The following is an 18,267-nucleotide window of genomic DNA, read 5'->3' as shown; positions in this document are numbered from 1 at the left end:
CATATTAAACAATCATAAGCCTACTTTGTTTTGCTAAAAAGAACCAAGATCAGCATTCTTGAATCTGTTTTAAATAGCTTGAAAATAAAAAGACATTATCCATGTGCATGAAGAACAAAAGTCCCACCACAGCATGGCTGAGCTTCTCTGTTAGCCCCATTTAGGCCTGTATCGAGGGACTGGGATCTGCTAGCGAACCACGCACCCATCACTGATCTTGAATTCATCCTCACTCTCTTCTTCATCCAGGTTACTGTCACTGTCCAGGTCATTTAGTCGCCGGCGTTTCTTCCGGCGTGCAGCAGCTGCCCTCTGGGGTCGTTTATTTTCTTTTCTTTCTTCATCCAAAATAGTGGAGATGTCTTTCCCACGGTGACCTGTGATGGTGGAGATATCCTTTCCTCGGCCGGCTCCTGGGTTCAGGGTTGGGGGAGAGGGTTAAAGGGAATAGAGAGAGGGAGGAAGAGAGACAACTGTATGTTTATTAAATCTTCTCTTTACTATGTAGAGGCTGTCCTTGTTCATGCTTAGGAGCTCATTTGTTTTTTTCCTACAAATAAGCACTTTTCTCACAACTTCAGCCGACAGAGCTCTCATCAAGAGAATTTTGCATTTGTTTATCCTATGAAGAAGTTCACCTCTTTTAAAAAAAATTTTTTGAAAAAAAAATTGATATAATTCATATACTATACTATCCACCCTTTTAAAGTGTATACTTCAGAGGTTTCCAGTACAGTCACAAAGTTGTGCAACCATCACCACGAACAAATTCCAGAACATTTTCATTGACCTCTAAAGAAACCTCATACCTAGTAGCAATCACTCAAGAATCTCTCCTTCAAAGTTGTCTTTTGGACAGGGCTTTAGAAAGAGACCAATCCGTTTTCTTTTAACTGTGTTTGCAGGACAGAAAAAGTGAGAATCCCGTAGCAAAGCTGTCAATAAGGTGCAGAGCCCTGGAAAAGCTGGTGACTTTTTTAGTCCACTAAAGACAGCCTACTTAATATTAATCCTCTCCAGAGTTTTCAGAGCATTGGTAAATCTCTATGCAGTTCTTTCAATAAATTACCTTCAAATCCTTCTATTTTTATGTCACCTATTAGAGACTACAAAATTGATACATTGATTTTTAAAAGGTTGATTTACAGAAATCATTCGATTCTGATTTGTCCATAATTTTTAAGATTTTGTAGCAGTAGTGATCTAGACATAGAAAGACAACAAGAAAGTTTAATTGGGTTTTCTATTTAGATGCAGAAGTACATTTTTTAATCTACAGAGGAACATTTACTGTTTTATATCAGATCAAAAAACTACTTGAAAAATAATTAGTAAAACCTGAGTCTACACACTGACACTATGTCTACAAATTACTTTAAATCTCAGACATTTAACATCAGTAGTGATCATGATACACACTGGGGAGAATTAAAAAAAAAAAAGCTTACTGCTTTAATCAGGGCCTTTTTTTTTTTTTTTTTTTTAAAGTAATCTCTACACCCAACATGGGGCTTGAACTCACGAGTTGCATGCTCTACTGACTGAGCCAGCCAGGTGCTCCTAATCAGGACATTTTAACTTACTGGTCTAGTCATACAAAAAAGAGGGAATGAAAAACACATACCTCCTCCATCAGCTTCTTTGATATCATCTTCTATGGCTTCATCAATTGCTTCATCAAATTCATCAAATCTGAAATATTTGATGACAACAATCACATCACAATCTGTCCTGGTATATAGGTTAGGAGAGTTGCCTCTGAAGTGAGAAAGGCCTTCATATAAAAATGCTCTCTGGGGGCACCTGAGTGGCTCAGTCGGTTAGGCGTCCAACGTCGGCTCAGGTCATGATCTCACGGTTTGTGAGTTCAAGCCCTGCATCAGGCTCTGTGCTGACAGCTTGGAGCCTGGAGCCTGCTTTGGATTCTGTGTCTCCCTCTCTCTTTGCCCCTTCCCTGCTTCTGCTCTGTCTCTCAAAACTAAATAAATGTTAAAACAAATTTTTTTAAATAAAAATAAAAAAATAAAAATGCTCTCTGCCACTTTGGAATTATGTAACTTAGACTACATCGCCTCACTCCTATTAACCTCAATTTCTTTTGTAGATTGGTATCTAATTCATTTTCAAAGATCATTTATACCAGGCATCAGGCAAATATTTTTGTAAAGAGCCAGACAGTAAATACTTTAAGCTCTGTAGCCTATACAGTCTCTGTTGCAACTACTCAACTCGGCCACTGGAATGCAAAAGCAGCCACAGGTAACACAAGTGAATAAATGTGGATGTATTCCAATATAACTTCATTTATGGACACTGTGATTTGAATTTCATGTAATTATCATACAATTTTCTTATTTTGGTTCTTATTCAACCATTTATAAATGTAAAAACCATCCCTAGGTCATGGGCTATATAGACATAAAATGACTGTGAGACGGGATTTGCTCCATAGGCCATAGTTTGCCAACCTCTAATTACACAAATCACATGGTGAAGTAAGTTCAATTAGTGTTCCAGAAATAATACTAAGTGAAAGGACTACATCATCATTATTATTATTCTAGAAGTACTGACGGTCAGAATTTTCGAACTAGGTAAAAGTACTTTTTCTCACAAGGGCCATTTCCTCCAACTTAAAGAAAACAAGTCCAGATGATCTTCAAGACTTCTTCGCATACAAAGCTCCTTTCATGTTAGAGCGGAGATGACCAAAAGGATATCTGCTCTAAAGTGACTTGTCTAAAATATTGCAAAATTTGGTAGTTACTAGCCCCATGTGGCTATCTATATTTAAATTAATTAAAATGAAAAACTCTGTTCCTCACTAGCAAGATTTTAAGTGCTCAACAGCTGTATATGGCTACTGGCTACCATGTTGCACAGGAAAGAAATAGCACATTTTCATAACGACAGTAAATTCTATTGGACACTGTTGGATTAAAGGCACACAATAGATTAACAATAGGGTTTAACAGCCAAATATTTTGCCTTTTGAAAAAAAAATATTTTGCCTTTTGAGTTAAGAAACTCACTACAGCTATGGGTTTCTCTCTAGGAAAAAAAAAAAAATATATATATATATATATCCAAACAAAATTTTATATCTAATTTCAGAGGATTCACAAGTCTCAGGTTAAGAATACTTCTACACACACACACACACACACACACACACACACACACACACACACATGCTTATTTATTTATTTATTTATTTGAAAGCACGAGGGAGGGTGCATGAGTGGGGGAAGGGGTATGGCGAGAGAGAGAGAATCTCAAGCAGGCTCCACACCCACCCAGGACCTTGAGGATCACAACTGGAGCCGAAATCAAGTGTCAGATGCTCAACAGACTAAGCCACCCAGGTGCCCCTACAACATAATTTTTAACGGCTGTATAATGCTTAGTCTTAAACATGTGTCATAATTTAGTTAAAAAGGTTTACTTCCAATTGTTTCACATTTATAAACCAGGCTATGAGAAAATGACCTTGGAGCTATAGCTCAGTTTTTGCTTAACATAAATTCTGAGAAAGCAAAAATCTGTGCATCCCTCATCAGGCTAGAGTAACAGATACAGAAAAAGCCAAATGTAGTTAACAGGAAACAGTATTTCTCTCAAGGACATGTTACAACTGTAAAGTGGCAAAACGACCTCTTTGAATGACTACTACTTTCTTACTCACTGAAAAACTTGATTTTCTACATCAGAGACCATCAGAACCCTTGGAATTAAATAACGATTATCAGTAAGAATAAAACATCCCAGTCTTGCCTGGAGGTTTAAGTTACTTTTAACGCAAATAAACAGTCTTGATTTATATCCCAGATGTGGAGCTTTGAATAAGGGATTAGAAACAGCACTCTACACATCCACTTCAACTTCATTGCTTTCAAGGGAACAAGAACCCGTGTCCAGTATGTGGTCTGGATCTGATACCAACCCCTTTACAGAGCCCCACTTTGCCTTGAGCATAACTCTTCATTGCTTTATTTACATTTCATCTAAACTCTACCCTTCCTCGGTATCATATCAGAACTCTATTTTTTCCTTTATTTGGTGAGATGCCCATGGTTCCACTAAGAAATTTTGTTGTTCCTGGTATTCTTGCTACAAATTAAAAAAAACCCAAAAACTGTTGGCTTAAAGGGCATAAAAGTTGGTCTTCAAGAGTTGTAGCAATTTATAATATAACCATGAAGTGAATTTTATCATTAATTTTTTTCTAATTTCAAAGAGCAAAATTATTTACTTGTTCCTTTAATATTAATGTGATTACTGAGGCCAAATATTAGTTTCATGTTTATTGATCATTTTTACTTTTTCTTTTACAAGTACTGACTTGTATCCTTTGCCCATTTTATCAGCCAGTGTTCATCTTTTCTTACTGACTTCTAAGAGCTTTTCAGATATTAAAGATTTTAATCTCTTTGTCATATGTTGCAATTATTTCTATCCAAAGTATATTTCCCCTTTCCCCTTTGTTTATATTTTACGTTTTGAGAAATGAACACTGACATCTTGCCCTGCTACAATTATGAATATGTGCCCATAACATCTCCTGTCAGCCCCCTCCACAAACAAAAACAAACGACAAATTTAAAAAGTCACCCTGTCTAGTTCTAGTCTCCAAAATAAACAAAACCTTGATCTCCCCTTAAGTAACTGGTTTCCTAAGAAAAAAGTCTTTATACTTGACTTTAGTAGATGCAACAACCTTTATAGACATCATGTAAAAAGCTATTGTATTTCCACCATGAAAAAAAAATTATACTCACTGTAATTTTTAAAATTCATAAGGCATTTCTTTTGAATTCTAACTCCTCTGCAAAATTTCTTTGCAACAAAATACTTTCTAAACAAAACAGATGAACATAGGGGAAGGAAGAAAACAAACAAAAAGAAGAGCAAGGCAAACCATAAAAGAGACTCTTAACTCTAGAGAACAAACTGAGGGTTGCTGGAGGGGAGGTGCGAGGGAGGATGGTGGGTTAAATGGGTGATGAGGTACCAAGGAGAGCACTTGTTGTGATGAGTACTGGGTGTTATATGTAAGTGATGAATCACTAAATTCTACTCCTGAAACTATTATTACACTATATGTTAACTGACTGGAATTTAAATAAAAAATTGAAACATTAAAAATTAAAAAAGTAGAAGAAAATATTCTAGAAGTAAATGCTTTTGTCTGAGTCTTTCTTAACTTTCATATAATCAAATATCCTTTTCATTATTGTTTCTATATTTGGTGCTATGTTTAAAAAGTTGGTCCTTACACTAAGATTGTATGCCTTCCTTAAACCTTTTTGGGAACTAAATGAATCACATAATACATTTTATGCTGAAGAATATAGTTTATCATAAGTTTCTATATTACTGTTATACAATTTTAGAGCTGAAGGGATCATCTGCATTAATCCGCCATCAACCAAGACCTAGAGAACTGGACCATTCCAAGTTACATGGGTAATACACGGTACAGTGAAACTATAGTCTTAGCCTTCTGTACCCCAATCCAATCCTCCCTATAGTTAACTCTTATGTTATCCTCTCTGTTAGAAGCAATAAAAATCCGATAAATAATTATGAAATGATAATAGTGATGAAATTCTTTTTTGTCTTCTTACTGTGGTAATACTTTACTAAGTGCTTTACATTTTATACTAACAATAATCCCATTGCGTGCCATGTACAAATTAAATTCTAGGTGTATTTAGAGCTTAAATATGAAGAATAAAACTTAAAATTAAGAGAAAGCATATGAAGGACTCTCTTAATACATCTCAGTTAAATTTCTTTAAAAAGTACCAAGAAGCAGAAATAATAAGTAAAAAATAACGAGATATACAAACACCTACCAAGCACATGAAAAGATGATCACCAACAACCATTAGGAAAATGCAAAGCAAAATCATGAGATACTGCCTTCACATCTGCTAGGACAGTCACCAGCAAAAACAAAAACAAAAACAAAAACAAAAACAAAAACAAAAACAAAAACAAAAACAGCAAACAAACAAAACCCCAAAAACAAACAAAAAACCCAAAGCCAACAACTGTTGGCAAGGATGTGGAAAACCTGGAAACACTATACACTGCTGGTGGCAATGCAAAATGGCGCAGCTGCCATGGAAAACATCACAGCAGTTCCCCAATAAAACAAAAAGAGAACCACCATATGATTATCCAGCAATCTCACTTCTGGGTGTATATCCAAGACACAATACTAAGAGTAAATCCCTGCTTCCTTTAGCAACATCAAGGTTGAAAGATAATATAGTCCTGCTAGAAGGCTTGTTCTGAAAATGTAAATTGTTATAACATGACTGATACATTAGGAAACAATTCAAGCATAATGTGTATTTTATACCTGTAAGTAATTTTATTTGTGATAAACACTAGGTAAATGTAGAGAAGTGCACCTAGCCACACAGGCATACACAACACACAACACACACACACACACACACACACACACACACACACACACACACACCTCAAATATCCACCAGCAACCTCACCTCATCATGTGTGTTATAAGTTATAGCCAGCTGCGTCTGGTGTTACAACTTTCTGGTTGATTTCAAAGAACTCTCCTTCTACCACCACATAATAATTTACAAATTGCAACCCACCTCAATCACTTCCACAGACAAACCAGGGCTTTTTCAGCATAAAATGTCATATTTAGTGCAGTATTTATATTAGTTCTTAACCATTTAACATCTGCCAAATGGTACTGCATTTTTATTAGAGTCACATCTTTAAAAAAAAGTGTCACTACTGAAATTTCTGAGTGTGGCCCTACCTCCATATTTTCCTATAATCCCTATGGTTTTTATTGTGTTTTTGCACAGGATGATAATTTTTAGGAAAACATATGTTGGATTACAGCAGAACTTGACTTTATGCTTGCCCTTCCCATCAGTAGACTTTGATTTCATTAGTTATAATGATTTCATATAAAATGGTGTTTTTTATTTTTCAAAGCTTTTGTTTTTTAAAGAATAAGATGGGTACCATTCTCATATGTATTAAGGATTTTACATTTACTGATTGCAGTGCATTTTACAGCTTTAACAATTAACAACAGCAGCAAACAATACATGGGAACTCTTCCATGATCACTGATGAAAAAGTTCATAAACAAGAAGCAAGCTCAAACTTCCATGAAATCAATTTTGTTTCTCACCTCCAGTTATTCAAGTTAAAGACTCTTTTGGTGTTATCTAAGGAGACCAGAGGTCAAACAATGATCTACAATAATTAGAATATAACTTACTTATTATTTTAGTGAGACAAGTGGAAAGAACACTAGACTAGCAGACATTTAGAAGACAACATTTTAGTGTAGGTTTAGCTACTAACAGAGTGACCTTGGAAAACTCTGTCTCCCTCCTTTCCTCTCTGATATTTCTGGTGGCAGACAGTAAACCAAATTATATTTACTGAATCTTTCAACAGGCATTTATGGAACACTTACTACTCGGGGCACTATGCTAGCTGTAAAAGGCAGAAGCATGTGTGAAACAGACATTGGTCCTTACCTTCATGCTAACAATAGTCCAATGGGGGAGAGAAATATTAATTCAATAATTAAAATCACAATCATTACAATCATCATAAGTGCTTTCAAAAGAAGAACTGGTTGCTATGAGGGCATATAATAGATTTGATTAAGAGAAGGTTAACAAGCAAAAACAGGAGGGAGGTCTTAGGTACAATAAATAGCATATGCAAAGGAGCTGAAAGAAGACTGTGGTTGATATTGACAGAGTAAGGAAAAATGTGGATGAGATGGAACCAAAAAGCTAAGCACAGAGTGGGCTATGCAGTGCCTTTAGGGGCCTTGTAAAGGCACCAATCCTTACTCCAAGAGCTATAGAAATTTGACAAAGCAGAAGAGGATGACATGAGCAAGTTTACATTTTGAAAAGATCATGCTGGCTGCTCTTAAGCTGTATGATTCTAAAGACAGTAAGTAACATATATACAACTACTAATGGCCATTATGATGGGGAAAAGCAGATACTTTGGGGCCATGTTGTATAATTTAAAAAACATTTTACACTTTTTCATTATAACCATTTCTACATATTTCATACCTATAACTTATACATTTCCGTGTTCTTGTTGACCGCCTTTCAAGCAAGTTTGCTTTGGATTTTTTTGAATCTTTTTTCTTTTCTTCATGATCTTCAGAAAAATCTGGCTCCTGGTTTAAAAATATGATAATAAATATGTAGGTTATTAGGACAGAAAGTTACTTGAAATTAATAGTTTTCTAATGTCTGTTTAGACAGCACATGTAAAAGATCTGAAAAAATGAGGTGATCCCCTGCCCAAAACTGAATACACACAGAAACGCTAAGTAGAGAGATTAAAAAGAATATTGGTGATCAAAGGCTGAAGCACTTCTGTATTAAAATTCTTATGTTTCTGTGATTTTACAATTACCTCTTTTAAAACCACCATGATGAAGTTTCCCCACTGATAAATTTTTTAATGTTTATTTATTTTTGAGACAGAGAGAGAGAGAGAGAGAGCGAGTGAGCAGGGGAGGGAAAGAGAGAGAGGGGGGACAGAGGATCCGGAGCAGGCTCTGTGCTGATAGCAGTGAGCCTGATGTGGGGCCTAAAACTCACCAACTGTGAGATCACGATGTGAGCTGAAGTTGGATGCTCAACCAACTGAGTCATCAAGGCTGCCCTCCAATGATAATTTTTTAACCAATAATTTAACACATGTAAGATATTCACTAAGTATGCTGAATCAACAAAATAATGGATTTATAAAAAAAAGAAGCATGGTGCTGAAGGACAGTAACTAACCAAGACCACTTACTTAAGTGTGTGATTTAATTAAGCCCAAACTAAATAATGTATGAAATTAAGAACATTTCTTCATTTGAAATGAAAACCATGTTACATGTACTTTCACTCATGAGACATCCGTAATTATAAATTAGACCAATAAATGCAAAACAATAACCCTCCAAAGAAACCATCGGTTAAGAACAAATATTGAAGTTTCTAATAACCAACCCCTAAAGCACAGAATTAAAAACCCTGAACTATTCTTTTGTCACTTTATATAAATAACACATAAAGAAGCTAAAAACAAATTACCCAACACAGGGCTTTAAAAAAAAACAGGAGGAAAGGAGAATATAGAGCCTACTGGGGTGAGTTATATAAATCTGATTTGGATGGTATTACATTTTGGAGTTATCAGTATATATTTAATTGTAGTAGTAGTAGTAGTAGTAGTAGTAGTAGTAGTATTTAAGTAAACTCTACACCCATCATAGGGGTCAAACTCACGACCCTGAGGATCCAGAGTCACCCCCTCTACTGAATGAGCCATCCAGGCATCCCAGTATATATGTAATTTTTATCATGAAGGAAAATACAGGTGATTTAAGGTCTTAAATTTTATTTTTAATAAGATAGGTACACTATATATTTAAAACTACTCACATTACACACAGTGGGTTAATTTTAGAACAATTATGGTAGTCTCTTCTTTAAAAAATACTGCAAACCAGAAACTTACTTGTGGAGGAATGATGTTCTCAATACTGATACCCACATACACCAAACGTTCTTTCCTTTAAATGAAAAACAAAAATGCATGCAAAATGAGATTTGCTAAAAATAAAATTGTTAGGAAAACATTATTAACACAGACTACTAAAATTTTGATTTCATGGTAATAGCAGAGGCTAGGTCACAGACGTTAGCTACTGTCTATAAAGCTTATCGTATTATTATCTGTGGGAGGCACACAACTTTCTAATGGTAAAAATTGCAAAAAGATGTAGCTGAAAACTGTAGCCTTATAAGTAATTATACTGATAAAATAAAACCTGCAAACTGAAATAGACAAGGAAACTTCATGAAGAGACTCACTGATAAAGTGATTAGACAGTCAACACTGGACAAACTAGATCTTTGTTATGCTGGAAGTTTTCATATATGTGTACATACAGCTATCATCTCATGGTAATATATACAGTATATATATATATATATATATATATATATATATATATATATATACACATATAAAAAGAATTCTATACAATAGAACCATGTCAAGGTCCCAGTGAATGATACCAAGACCAATCTTTTAAAGAGGAGGAAAAAAGGCAATGCAGCCACATGGCTCTGCACCCTACTTGCTCCAATGAAGATTATTTTTAGAGCCAGTTAACACTTCTCCAGAAAATGTGGATTTAGAACACTAACGAGATCTCCATAGTTTCTTTTCAAAGAAACAAACCTTTGTTGATTTTAATTCAACAAATTTTACATAATAAATTGGTTCTCTCAAAGTTAATTCAATTCACCAAGAACAGATGAGGTGTTATATGTATGTTGAACTGAAAGAAAATAGTGACCACTCCTCCTCCTTTTATTTGTGATGATGTCCCTTATAGAAGGGTATTAATCATCCAGTCACCTGGGTCCTTTAGAACACAGCTTATGTTGCCCTCTTGGCTCTGGTAACAAGAATCTTATAGTCTTTTTGAGATGGGTTATAAAGCCATTCAGTAAAATTGGCAGGTAAGAAAATGATAAAGTTATTTTAATCAAAACCTAATAAAAAATAGTACAGTTAATGAATTAAAAACTAGGAAAGGCAAGAACAATACTAGCTGAAATTAACAGGGAAGGCTTCATGGGTAAGTCAGAACTTGAGTTCTCTGTACTAAATATGTTCAACACATATCTGTCCTTAAACTAACCAAGTTTACTATTTTATCAGTTTCCTCTTTCATACTAGATATGTTCAACATTTATCCGTCCTTAAACTGACCAAGTTTACTGTTGTAGCAGTTTCCTCTTTTATACCTAAAAATCTACTTTCACTTAATTATTATTATCTCCTCAACCCAGCTGAAAAACATTTAGTTCACATCCACCATATTAGGTAATGATTTGTTTCAGGCTTGGGAATCCTAAAGGTAAATAATACATGGTTCTTGTCCTCACAATTATTTAACAACTGACTGTAGCTCATTACTAATAGGTATAATGGAAACATGAAAAAAGAATAACTTGTTTGAAGAGCTGAGGAAGTTGAGGCTTTAAATAGGTGTTAATGAGTAGGATCTTGAAGGTAGGTATGATTTCTCATAACAGCATTCTCTTGCTCATTAGTCTTACAGAAAGATACATCTTCCATTCCATCTCACCACCACCTAGCTCAAAGATCATATTGGGCCCAGGCCTCATCATTACAAATAACCACACCCCTCCTAAAATTTCAGGTTCAGGGAATCTATTCTCTGACTTCTACTGGCTCCCTTTCCCGCTCACTCCCTCTGGTACACTGATTTCAACAATTCCCTGACTCCAGTGGGACGTCTATACATTGACCCTAGCGTCTTTTCACTGTCCATGACTCCCTTATGTCCTTACTTGCCCTCTTACCTGGCTTAGACTCCACGGTCCATCAATATAAATACTCCTTTGCATACACTTTCAAATTCCTTGTCTCTTTCTCTCCTTCCCTCTGTTACATTACCTGGAAAATTCCAACCCTGATTAAATCCAACTCTCTTGCTAGTGAACACTAGTAAAAGTACTCTGAAAGTACAGAGCTATTTGAATTCCCAAATAATTTCTGGCACCAAGGTCTGGAAGGGATGTTTACAAACCAGTTGGAGGAACTTCTGAGAAACATCAAATTTCACGGAGCATCACAGCTCCAGCTCTGTAGACCGCCGCTAGCTAGTCACTAATTACTCACTGACAAATCCATCTTTTTCACCATACTTTAGAGCCCTTTAAGATAAAGGCCACATAATATACTTCATGTTGCTTACATTGCCTGGCATAAAGTAAGTGCTCACTAAATGTTGAATAAATGAATGAACAAGGGGAAAGATGCCCTTGTGCTAGGCTCAAAGTTTCTAGAAATTATTTCACACATTTTAAAAAGGATGAATAGAAATGCTCATTTTTAAAAACAGATGAAGTCACCCGGAATTTATACTTATTAGTTACTTTAGAAATATAAATATTTTGCTGTTTAGAGCCCCTAAGATTCATATACATCAGGAAGCATGTACATTAGGAGCTATAAGGAAAACTTTTTTACCCAGATTATTAGGGAGAATTAAAAAACAACAGCAATTAATTCAGTTAACTGGCTTTGTGCCAGACTGGTCTCCTTGTAACAACTTGGCACTCCTTTCTGTGATCCAATCTCAAAAAGGATTTAGTGTGTGATCCAAAGCCACAATTATAGATGTCCTCTTAAAGGATGACATTTAAGTAAAGAGGACTATCAAAGGTAGAAGAGAAAGCAAATGAGTTAGTAAATGACAGACCACTAGTGTGAACAAATACTGTGGCGTATTTGAACATAAATTTCTAAAATTTAAAATTTTTAAATATTCCTTAATTGCAACAGTATACTTTATAGTATATGAGGCAACAGTCCAAAATATTTAACCAGTCTTTCCAAATATAAAAGGCATAAGCATCATAAGTCTCCAAAAAAACAAGCAGATATAATTAATCTGAGTATCAGACAAATTCTTAGGTGGTTTACAGACCTGATGTTTAGAGAATATATTTTTTTCCAAGCCCTTAAGGTCTGAACCTATTAATTATCTGCCTTGCTGAGTCAAATCAGCTTCAGGACATGAGAAAACTGCTCATTTCTCAGCAGGGCAGGCAGACTTCAAAAAGAATAAAGAAAATGCCTAATTTTTATTATGATTTAATTTGAAGCATCCTTAAGTTAGATTTTTTTCCAGTGTCAAAAATAAAAACAGGGACAACTCTGAATATCAAAAGAGTCCTAATAATTATATATAGGACTATTACCCAGTTTCTAAATACAAAGGCATTTAGAAAACTGATTTTAAACAATGAGGTACTTTAATCTCCTAGTTAACTTTAGAGACTAATTTTGTCTTTAAACCAAGTAGCATCCATTATAAACCAGAGAGCTCAAGCTGACTAGTAAGGACAAAAACAGGATCTAGAGGCTGAACGCACAGAGTGCACAGTTTGCAGAGTAAAGTCTGTGGATTATCAAATGAGCTAGCTGACTGCCTTTATAAAGCAAGCTACACTTTGGGGGGAAGACTGTGAGATAGCAGGTAAAAGTTACAGCAGCAGCAAATGAAGGTAATAAGACCAACCAGGAGACATTGCTTAGATTTTCTCATACTAAGTACGAATGGGCATCAAATCCTACTGCTTAATTTTCGGAAGATTCTCTTGAACACACCCACTTTCTTGCATAATGAATGCCCCAGTTCAGGCCTCACTGGCTCTCCTAGTCTCTACTGCAACAGTATGGACTTTAATTCCTTCTTCTTAGTGTTACCAGGGCATTTTTTCTGAAATAAAAATCTGATCATACTTATCTCTCCTTGATGGCTCTCTTACCACCTATAAGGAAGAATTCAAATTCCCTACTCAAATAGGCCAAACAGTTCACAGTTCAGCCTCAACCCACTTTTATAGCTTCATCTCCTACCACTCTCCCACTCTCATGTTCACACTTTGTCCTTGCTTGCATTTGGTTCTTTGCCTGAAATACCTTTCTCTGCATGTCCAACCCTAAGTTACCTTCCAAGGACTTGCCCGATAACCCAAATCCCTAACCCAACTAAAATGCCCCTCCACAGTGTTCTTGTATTGCTCGGAATATACCTTGATCTACTTTACTGTATCACCGGCTCCAATGTCTGTATTCTGACAGAGCTGAGCTCCATCTAAGGAGAGTTTGGCTCACTCACCTTTTCTCTTCAGTTTGGTACACAGTAGGCATGAAAAACTGTTTAGCAATTAATCAAAGAAGGTACACATCAATATAAATAAACATAAACTTACTGTCTTGATTTTGAGCCCCCTTTTAAAGATTGGGTTCAACTCCATTCTTACCTCCTCCAAGAAGCATTCTCCAACTGCTTTAAGACGACATTGCAGTGGTATATCGAAAAGGGAGGCATTTCTTATGACTGTAAGTTATGACTCTTATGACATAGTTCAGCATTTAAATGCTCTTTATCTCACCGGTATTAATTCCGCCCACCAAAGAGATGACATGGGTAACTAGACCAGTTCTTAGAATCTTCTTGTACTCACTACATACTGAGTAAGGTACATATCCTCCACAATAATTGGGCCAATATTTATTCAGAGTAGGTTTTGATAAATGTTTTAGATCAAGAGTGGGCAAACTTTTCCTGTAAAAGGACAGATAATAAATTAGGCGTGGCAGGTCATATGGTCTCTGTTGCAACTAGTCAACTGTGCTGCTGTAGTGCAAAAGCAGCAACAGGCAATATATAAACAAATGAACATGGCTGTGTTCCAATAACACTTTTTTTCTGAACCATGAATTCAGACTGTATCATTTTCATGTGTCATGAAATAAGATTCTTGTTTTGATTTTTTTCCCAATCATTTAAAAATGAAAAATAAAATTCTTAGTAGGCAGTATAAAAACAAGAAGCACGCCAAATTTGACCTACAGGTCACAGTTTGCCAATTCCTGCTTTAGAAAGATATATTAACCTGTACTGGAAGACAATTTTGCTATCAAATTCTCAAGTAAAACGTTAACACACATTTCACAATACCTGCGTTCAGCACGCTCCTTCTTCTTTAAGGCCACATCCAAATCCTGCAACTGTTCTTCTAATTTCTCACACAGTAGTTTCTGGAAGAGCAAAACATAAGTGTTACTATTATTATTATTTTTAAAGTAAGCTCTATGCCCAATGCGAAGCTTGAACTCATGATCAAGGGTCATATGCTCTACCAACTAAGCCAGCCAGGAGCCCCCAGGAATGTCATTTTTAACACCTTTCCACAATCATTTATCCCTTGAATTTTAGTTAGGTCATGGATACTGTGCTATTATGAGAGCCGATAAGGGGCCACAGAGTAAGGAAACACTGAGATGCTCCTTCTGTTTAATTAAATCAAGAGGTGCCCTGGCCTCCACTGAACTAAAGATGGGCACAGTTATCTCTGAAGTAATGCACATGTTAGGGAAACTTATAGCCTCATCAAGAAATACATCCTATGCCTATCTAGCTGGTAGTAATGAATGTTTAAAATAGCATTTGGCTCCACATGCTTACATGATAGTGATTAAAACGTTTTAAAAACCCCACAACATTTTTAAGGGAGAAAGTTCTACATAAAATATAATATAATGGTGCCAATCACTATTTTTCAAAAGCGGATGTCAAAAAATTACAAAACCATGCCACATGGTTACTGGGTCAAAAAAGAGCTGAAGAATGTAACTGATAAAGCTATGTTAAGCCAAGGAAGTCCACTTTACTGGGAAATGCGATAATGCCCATCATTTCTAAAGTGAAATGAGACTGGACTTGTAAGAGAGAGACCCCTTGGGTATGGTGGCATAAAAAGAACCTATTCTTCAGCTTTCAAAAGAAATTTACCTGAGTCAAGATAGAAGAGAAATATAATCCATGTTTCTATTCATAGTAGCATCATAGTGCTACATAATTCATAATACCATCCATAAAACTGACAAGAAGGAGGTAGGTAGAAATGGAAAAGAGGATGAAACAAGAACAGGAAGAAACTTATTTCTTCCCTCACAAATCATTTTAATTTGGGGCCATTTTTGCCTGTTAACAAGTGTGAAAAAAATTAAGAGATTATAATTTTATAAAAATTAGAGGTCCTTGAGAAATAAATGCTCTGGGAGTAAAAAAAAAAAAAAAAAGGTTTAAAAGATATTAATAAAAGGTAGTTTTCCAATAGTCTAAAAAATTCACAGAACTTCAAACAAAAGATAAATAATATTTAGAAATTGCTTCGAAGATTAAAAATGTTTAGTGGCTGTCAAGAAGTCTCATTAATTGGACTATAAAACTGAAGACTACAAACAAAGCTATGCTGGGTCATACATGTTGGCAAGGCGGGCAGAACCATTCTCCATCTGGGATGATCATCAGAGGAGGGCGAAGGCAGGCAGTGTGGTATCCACTGTCACAAGAGTCACACAGAAGAATCTGAAATAAACCACAGGTTAATGTCAACCTAACTGTAACTAAAATTCATTGATTCTCAAGTTAAAGACATTTCAATATTTTTTAGAACTGTACTAAGAAATATGCTATATCAAAGTATCTTTATTTGCCTAAAACTAAAAAACTCTGTAATGAGGGACCTAACGTCAGTTTTTTAAAAAGTAAAATAAAATCATTTACAAAATGCTGACCTGCAAAATTTGGTGAAAAATTACAAATTCTTCTGAACTAGAGTTATAATCCTTTTTTAGTGTTCCTCAAGGGCTATAATAATATATTCTTTTTATAATAGAGTTTTATAGCTCAAGGATCATAAACTTCCCTACCACACAGAAGATTTTAAAAATACACATAAATCCCACTTTAAATAGCATTTCAATTGCTGGTCTGTAAGAAACATTCATGATTCTTTTTATCATGTCAATTCAAATAAGAAAGGGATGAAGGTATAAGGAATGAAGCTATACTTAAGGGCCATCATGTTCGCAAGCAAAGGCTAATAATTAGCCTTAAGTTGTCACTTTATGTTATCGGAGTTTAAGATGACCAATTCTCTAAAACTTGAAACGTACACTCAGGAATGTTTAACTTAAAAAAACCTTATTTTTAAATAATTTTAGATTTACAGAAGAGTTGCAAAGACAGTAGAGTTTTCATAAATCTTTTATCCTGCTTCCATTCATGTTAACATCTTACATAGCCATGGGACATTTATCAAAATTAAGAAATTAACATCAGTACATTACTCTTAAGTAACCAATAAACCATATTCAGATTTCACCAGCTTTTCCACTAATGTCTTTTTTCTGATTCCAGAAAAATCCAGGATATTATATCCCATTTAACCATGTTTTCTCAATCTCCTCTGATCTGTAATAACTTGGTGTTTCTGTTTTCAATGACTTTGACAATTTTGAAGAGTACTAGTCAGATATTATGTAGACTGCCCCTCATTTTGGGTTTGTCTGAAGTCTTCTCTTGATTAGACTGAGGTTATGCGTTTTGGAGAAGAATTCAACAGAGGTGAAGTGCCCTGCTCACTGCATCATACCTGGGAGTACATGACACCACTATGACTTATTAGTAGTAATATTAACCTTGATTACTTGATTATGATAGTATCTGTTGGTTTTCATCACTGTAAAGTTACTGCTTTTCACTTTCCATACCTATTCTCATTAGAAAGGACAAGTCCAGCCCACATTCAAGGGGAGGAGAATTAAGCTCCACTTTCTAGAGGGAGGAGTATCAAAGAATTTGGAGATATAAGCTAAAATCAACCACAGTAATTAATAAATTTCACCCACTAATTTTAGCACTCATCTGTGCTACAATTATTGCTTACAACAGCTGTTACGGTGGTGTTCTAATGATGATTCGCTATTTCCATGCCTTCTACTATTTGAAATTCTGTAAAGAAAATATGCCCTTCTCCTTCCATTTATTTGTTTTTCAATCACTTCTTTATATCAGGATTAACTAATAAGGTTTATTTTCTTTAGGCTAGAACCTAAACTATTAATTTATTGTTCAAGTTGCCCCAGCCACAGACACACTGGGAGTTTTTCCAGGTAGGCTCCTGTGTCCTTAAGACTCATTTGCATCTTTTCTTTGAAAGCACTTTTTTACTCTCTGACACTTCAGGACAGGATGCTCCAGGCGCACCTTGTATTTTCCCTGCCCAAGCCTTTGAACTAGCCATTTCTCCTAGAAGCCCTGGTTCCATGATTGGAGAATGGTATTTAGAAACCACCATCTAGGTACTGAATGCTATGATACTAGGTATGACCACTTCTAAGCTCTCTCAGAGGACAGAGCTAGGAAGCAGACGTATGTATAGCAACCTATGCATATACAGGTATCTATATTAAAATAAACAAACATCAGTTCATACTAGTATCTCCAGTTCTAAGCCAGCACCACAGGGCCCATTCTAGCCTTTGTGCTTGCTTATCTCTTAACTTCTTTTCTCTGACACTGAGAAAGCTGGCTCCAATTCTCTATACTTCATTTATGTGTTCAACTGTAATATATACGTAAAGCAGTTTCTAAACTGCTCACACGAACCATGGAGGATAGAGGAGGGTGGTGGGATGTGCATCCATGTGCAACGATTTGGAAGTGAAAAACTATCTTTCCCTTTCTCCATACAATGCATCATCACCATTTGCTGCCAATACCCAGAATTCCATACTAAGTCATGTTAGTGTTACACTTGAGTTATA

General features: G+C 35.5%; 1 protein-coding gene across 5 annotated transcripts in view; it reads right to left on the bottom strand.

Annotated features, from left to right (window-relative positions):
* RSF1 (remodeling and spacing factor 1) overlaps positions 1-18,267 on the bottom strand; it is a 158,687-nt gene that overhangs the window by 12,900 nt on the left and 127,520 nt on the right. For all 5 annotated transcript variants that reach the window (XM_042957506.1, XM_042957507.1, XM_042957509.1 and 2 more), the window contains 6 exons: positions 15,920-16,024; positions 14,612-14,691; positions 9,556-9,610; positions 8,106-8,215; positions 1,625-1,692; positions 206-413 (listed from right to left, as the gene is read on the bottom strand). In XM_042957506.1, the coding sequence (XP_042813440.1) occupies positions 206-413; positions 1,625-1,692; positions 8,106-8,215; positions 9,556-9,610; positions 14,612-14,691; positions 15,920-16,024 (626 nt within the window). The remainder of the gene's footprint in view (positions 1-205; positions 414-1,624; positions 1,693-8,105; positions 8,216-9,555; positions 9,611-14,611; positions 14,692-15,919; positions 16,025-18,267) is intronic.

This window comes from Panthera tigris, chromosome D1 (genome assembly GCF_018350195.1).
Source record: "Panthera tigris isolate Pti1 chromosome D1, P.tigris_Pti1_mat1.1, whole genome shotgun sequence".
In the NCBI taxonomy this organism is placed as follows: Eukaryota; Metazoa; Chordata; class Mammalia; order Carnivora; family Felidae; genus Panthera; species Panthera tigris.
This window is presented reverse-complemented; position numbering and strand designations above follow the sequence as displayed.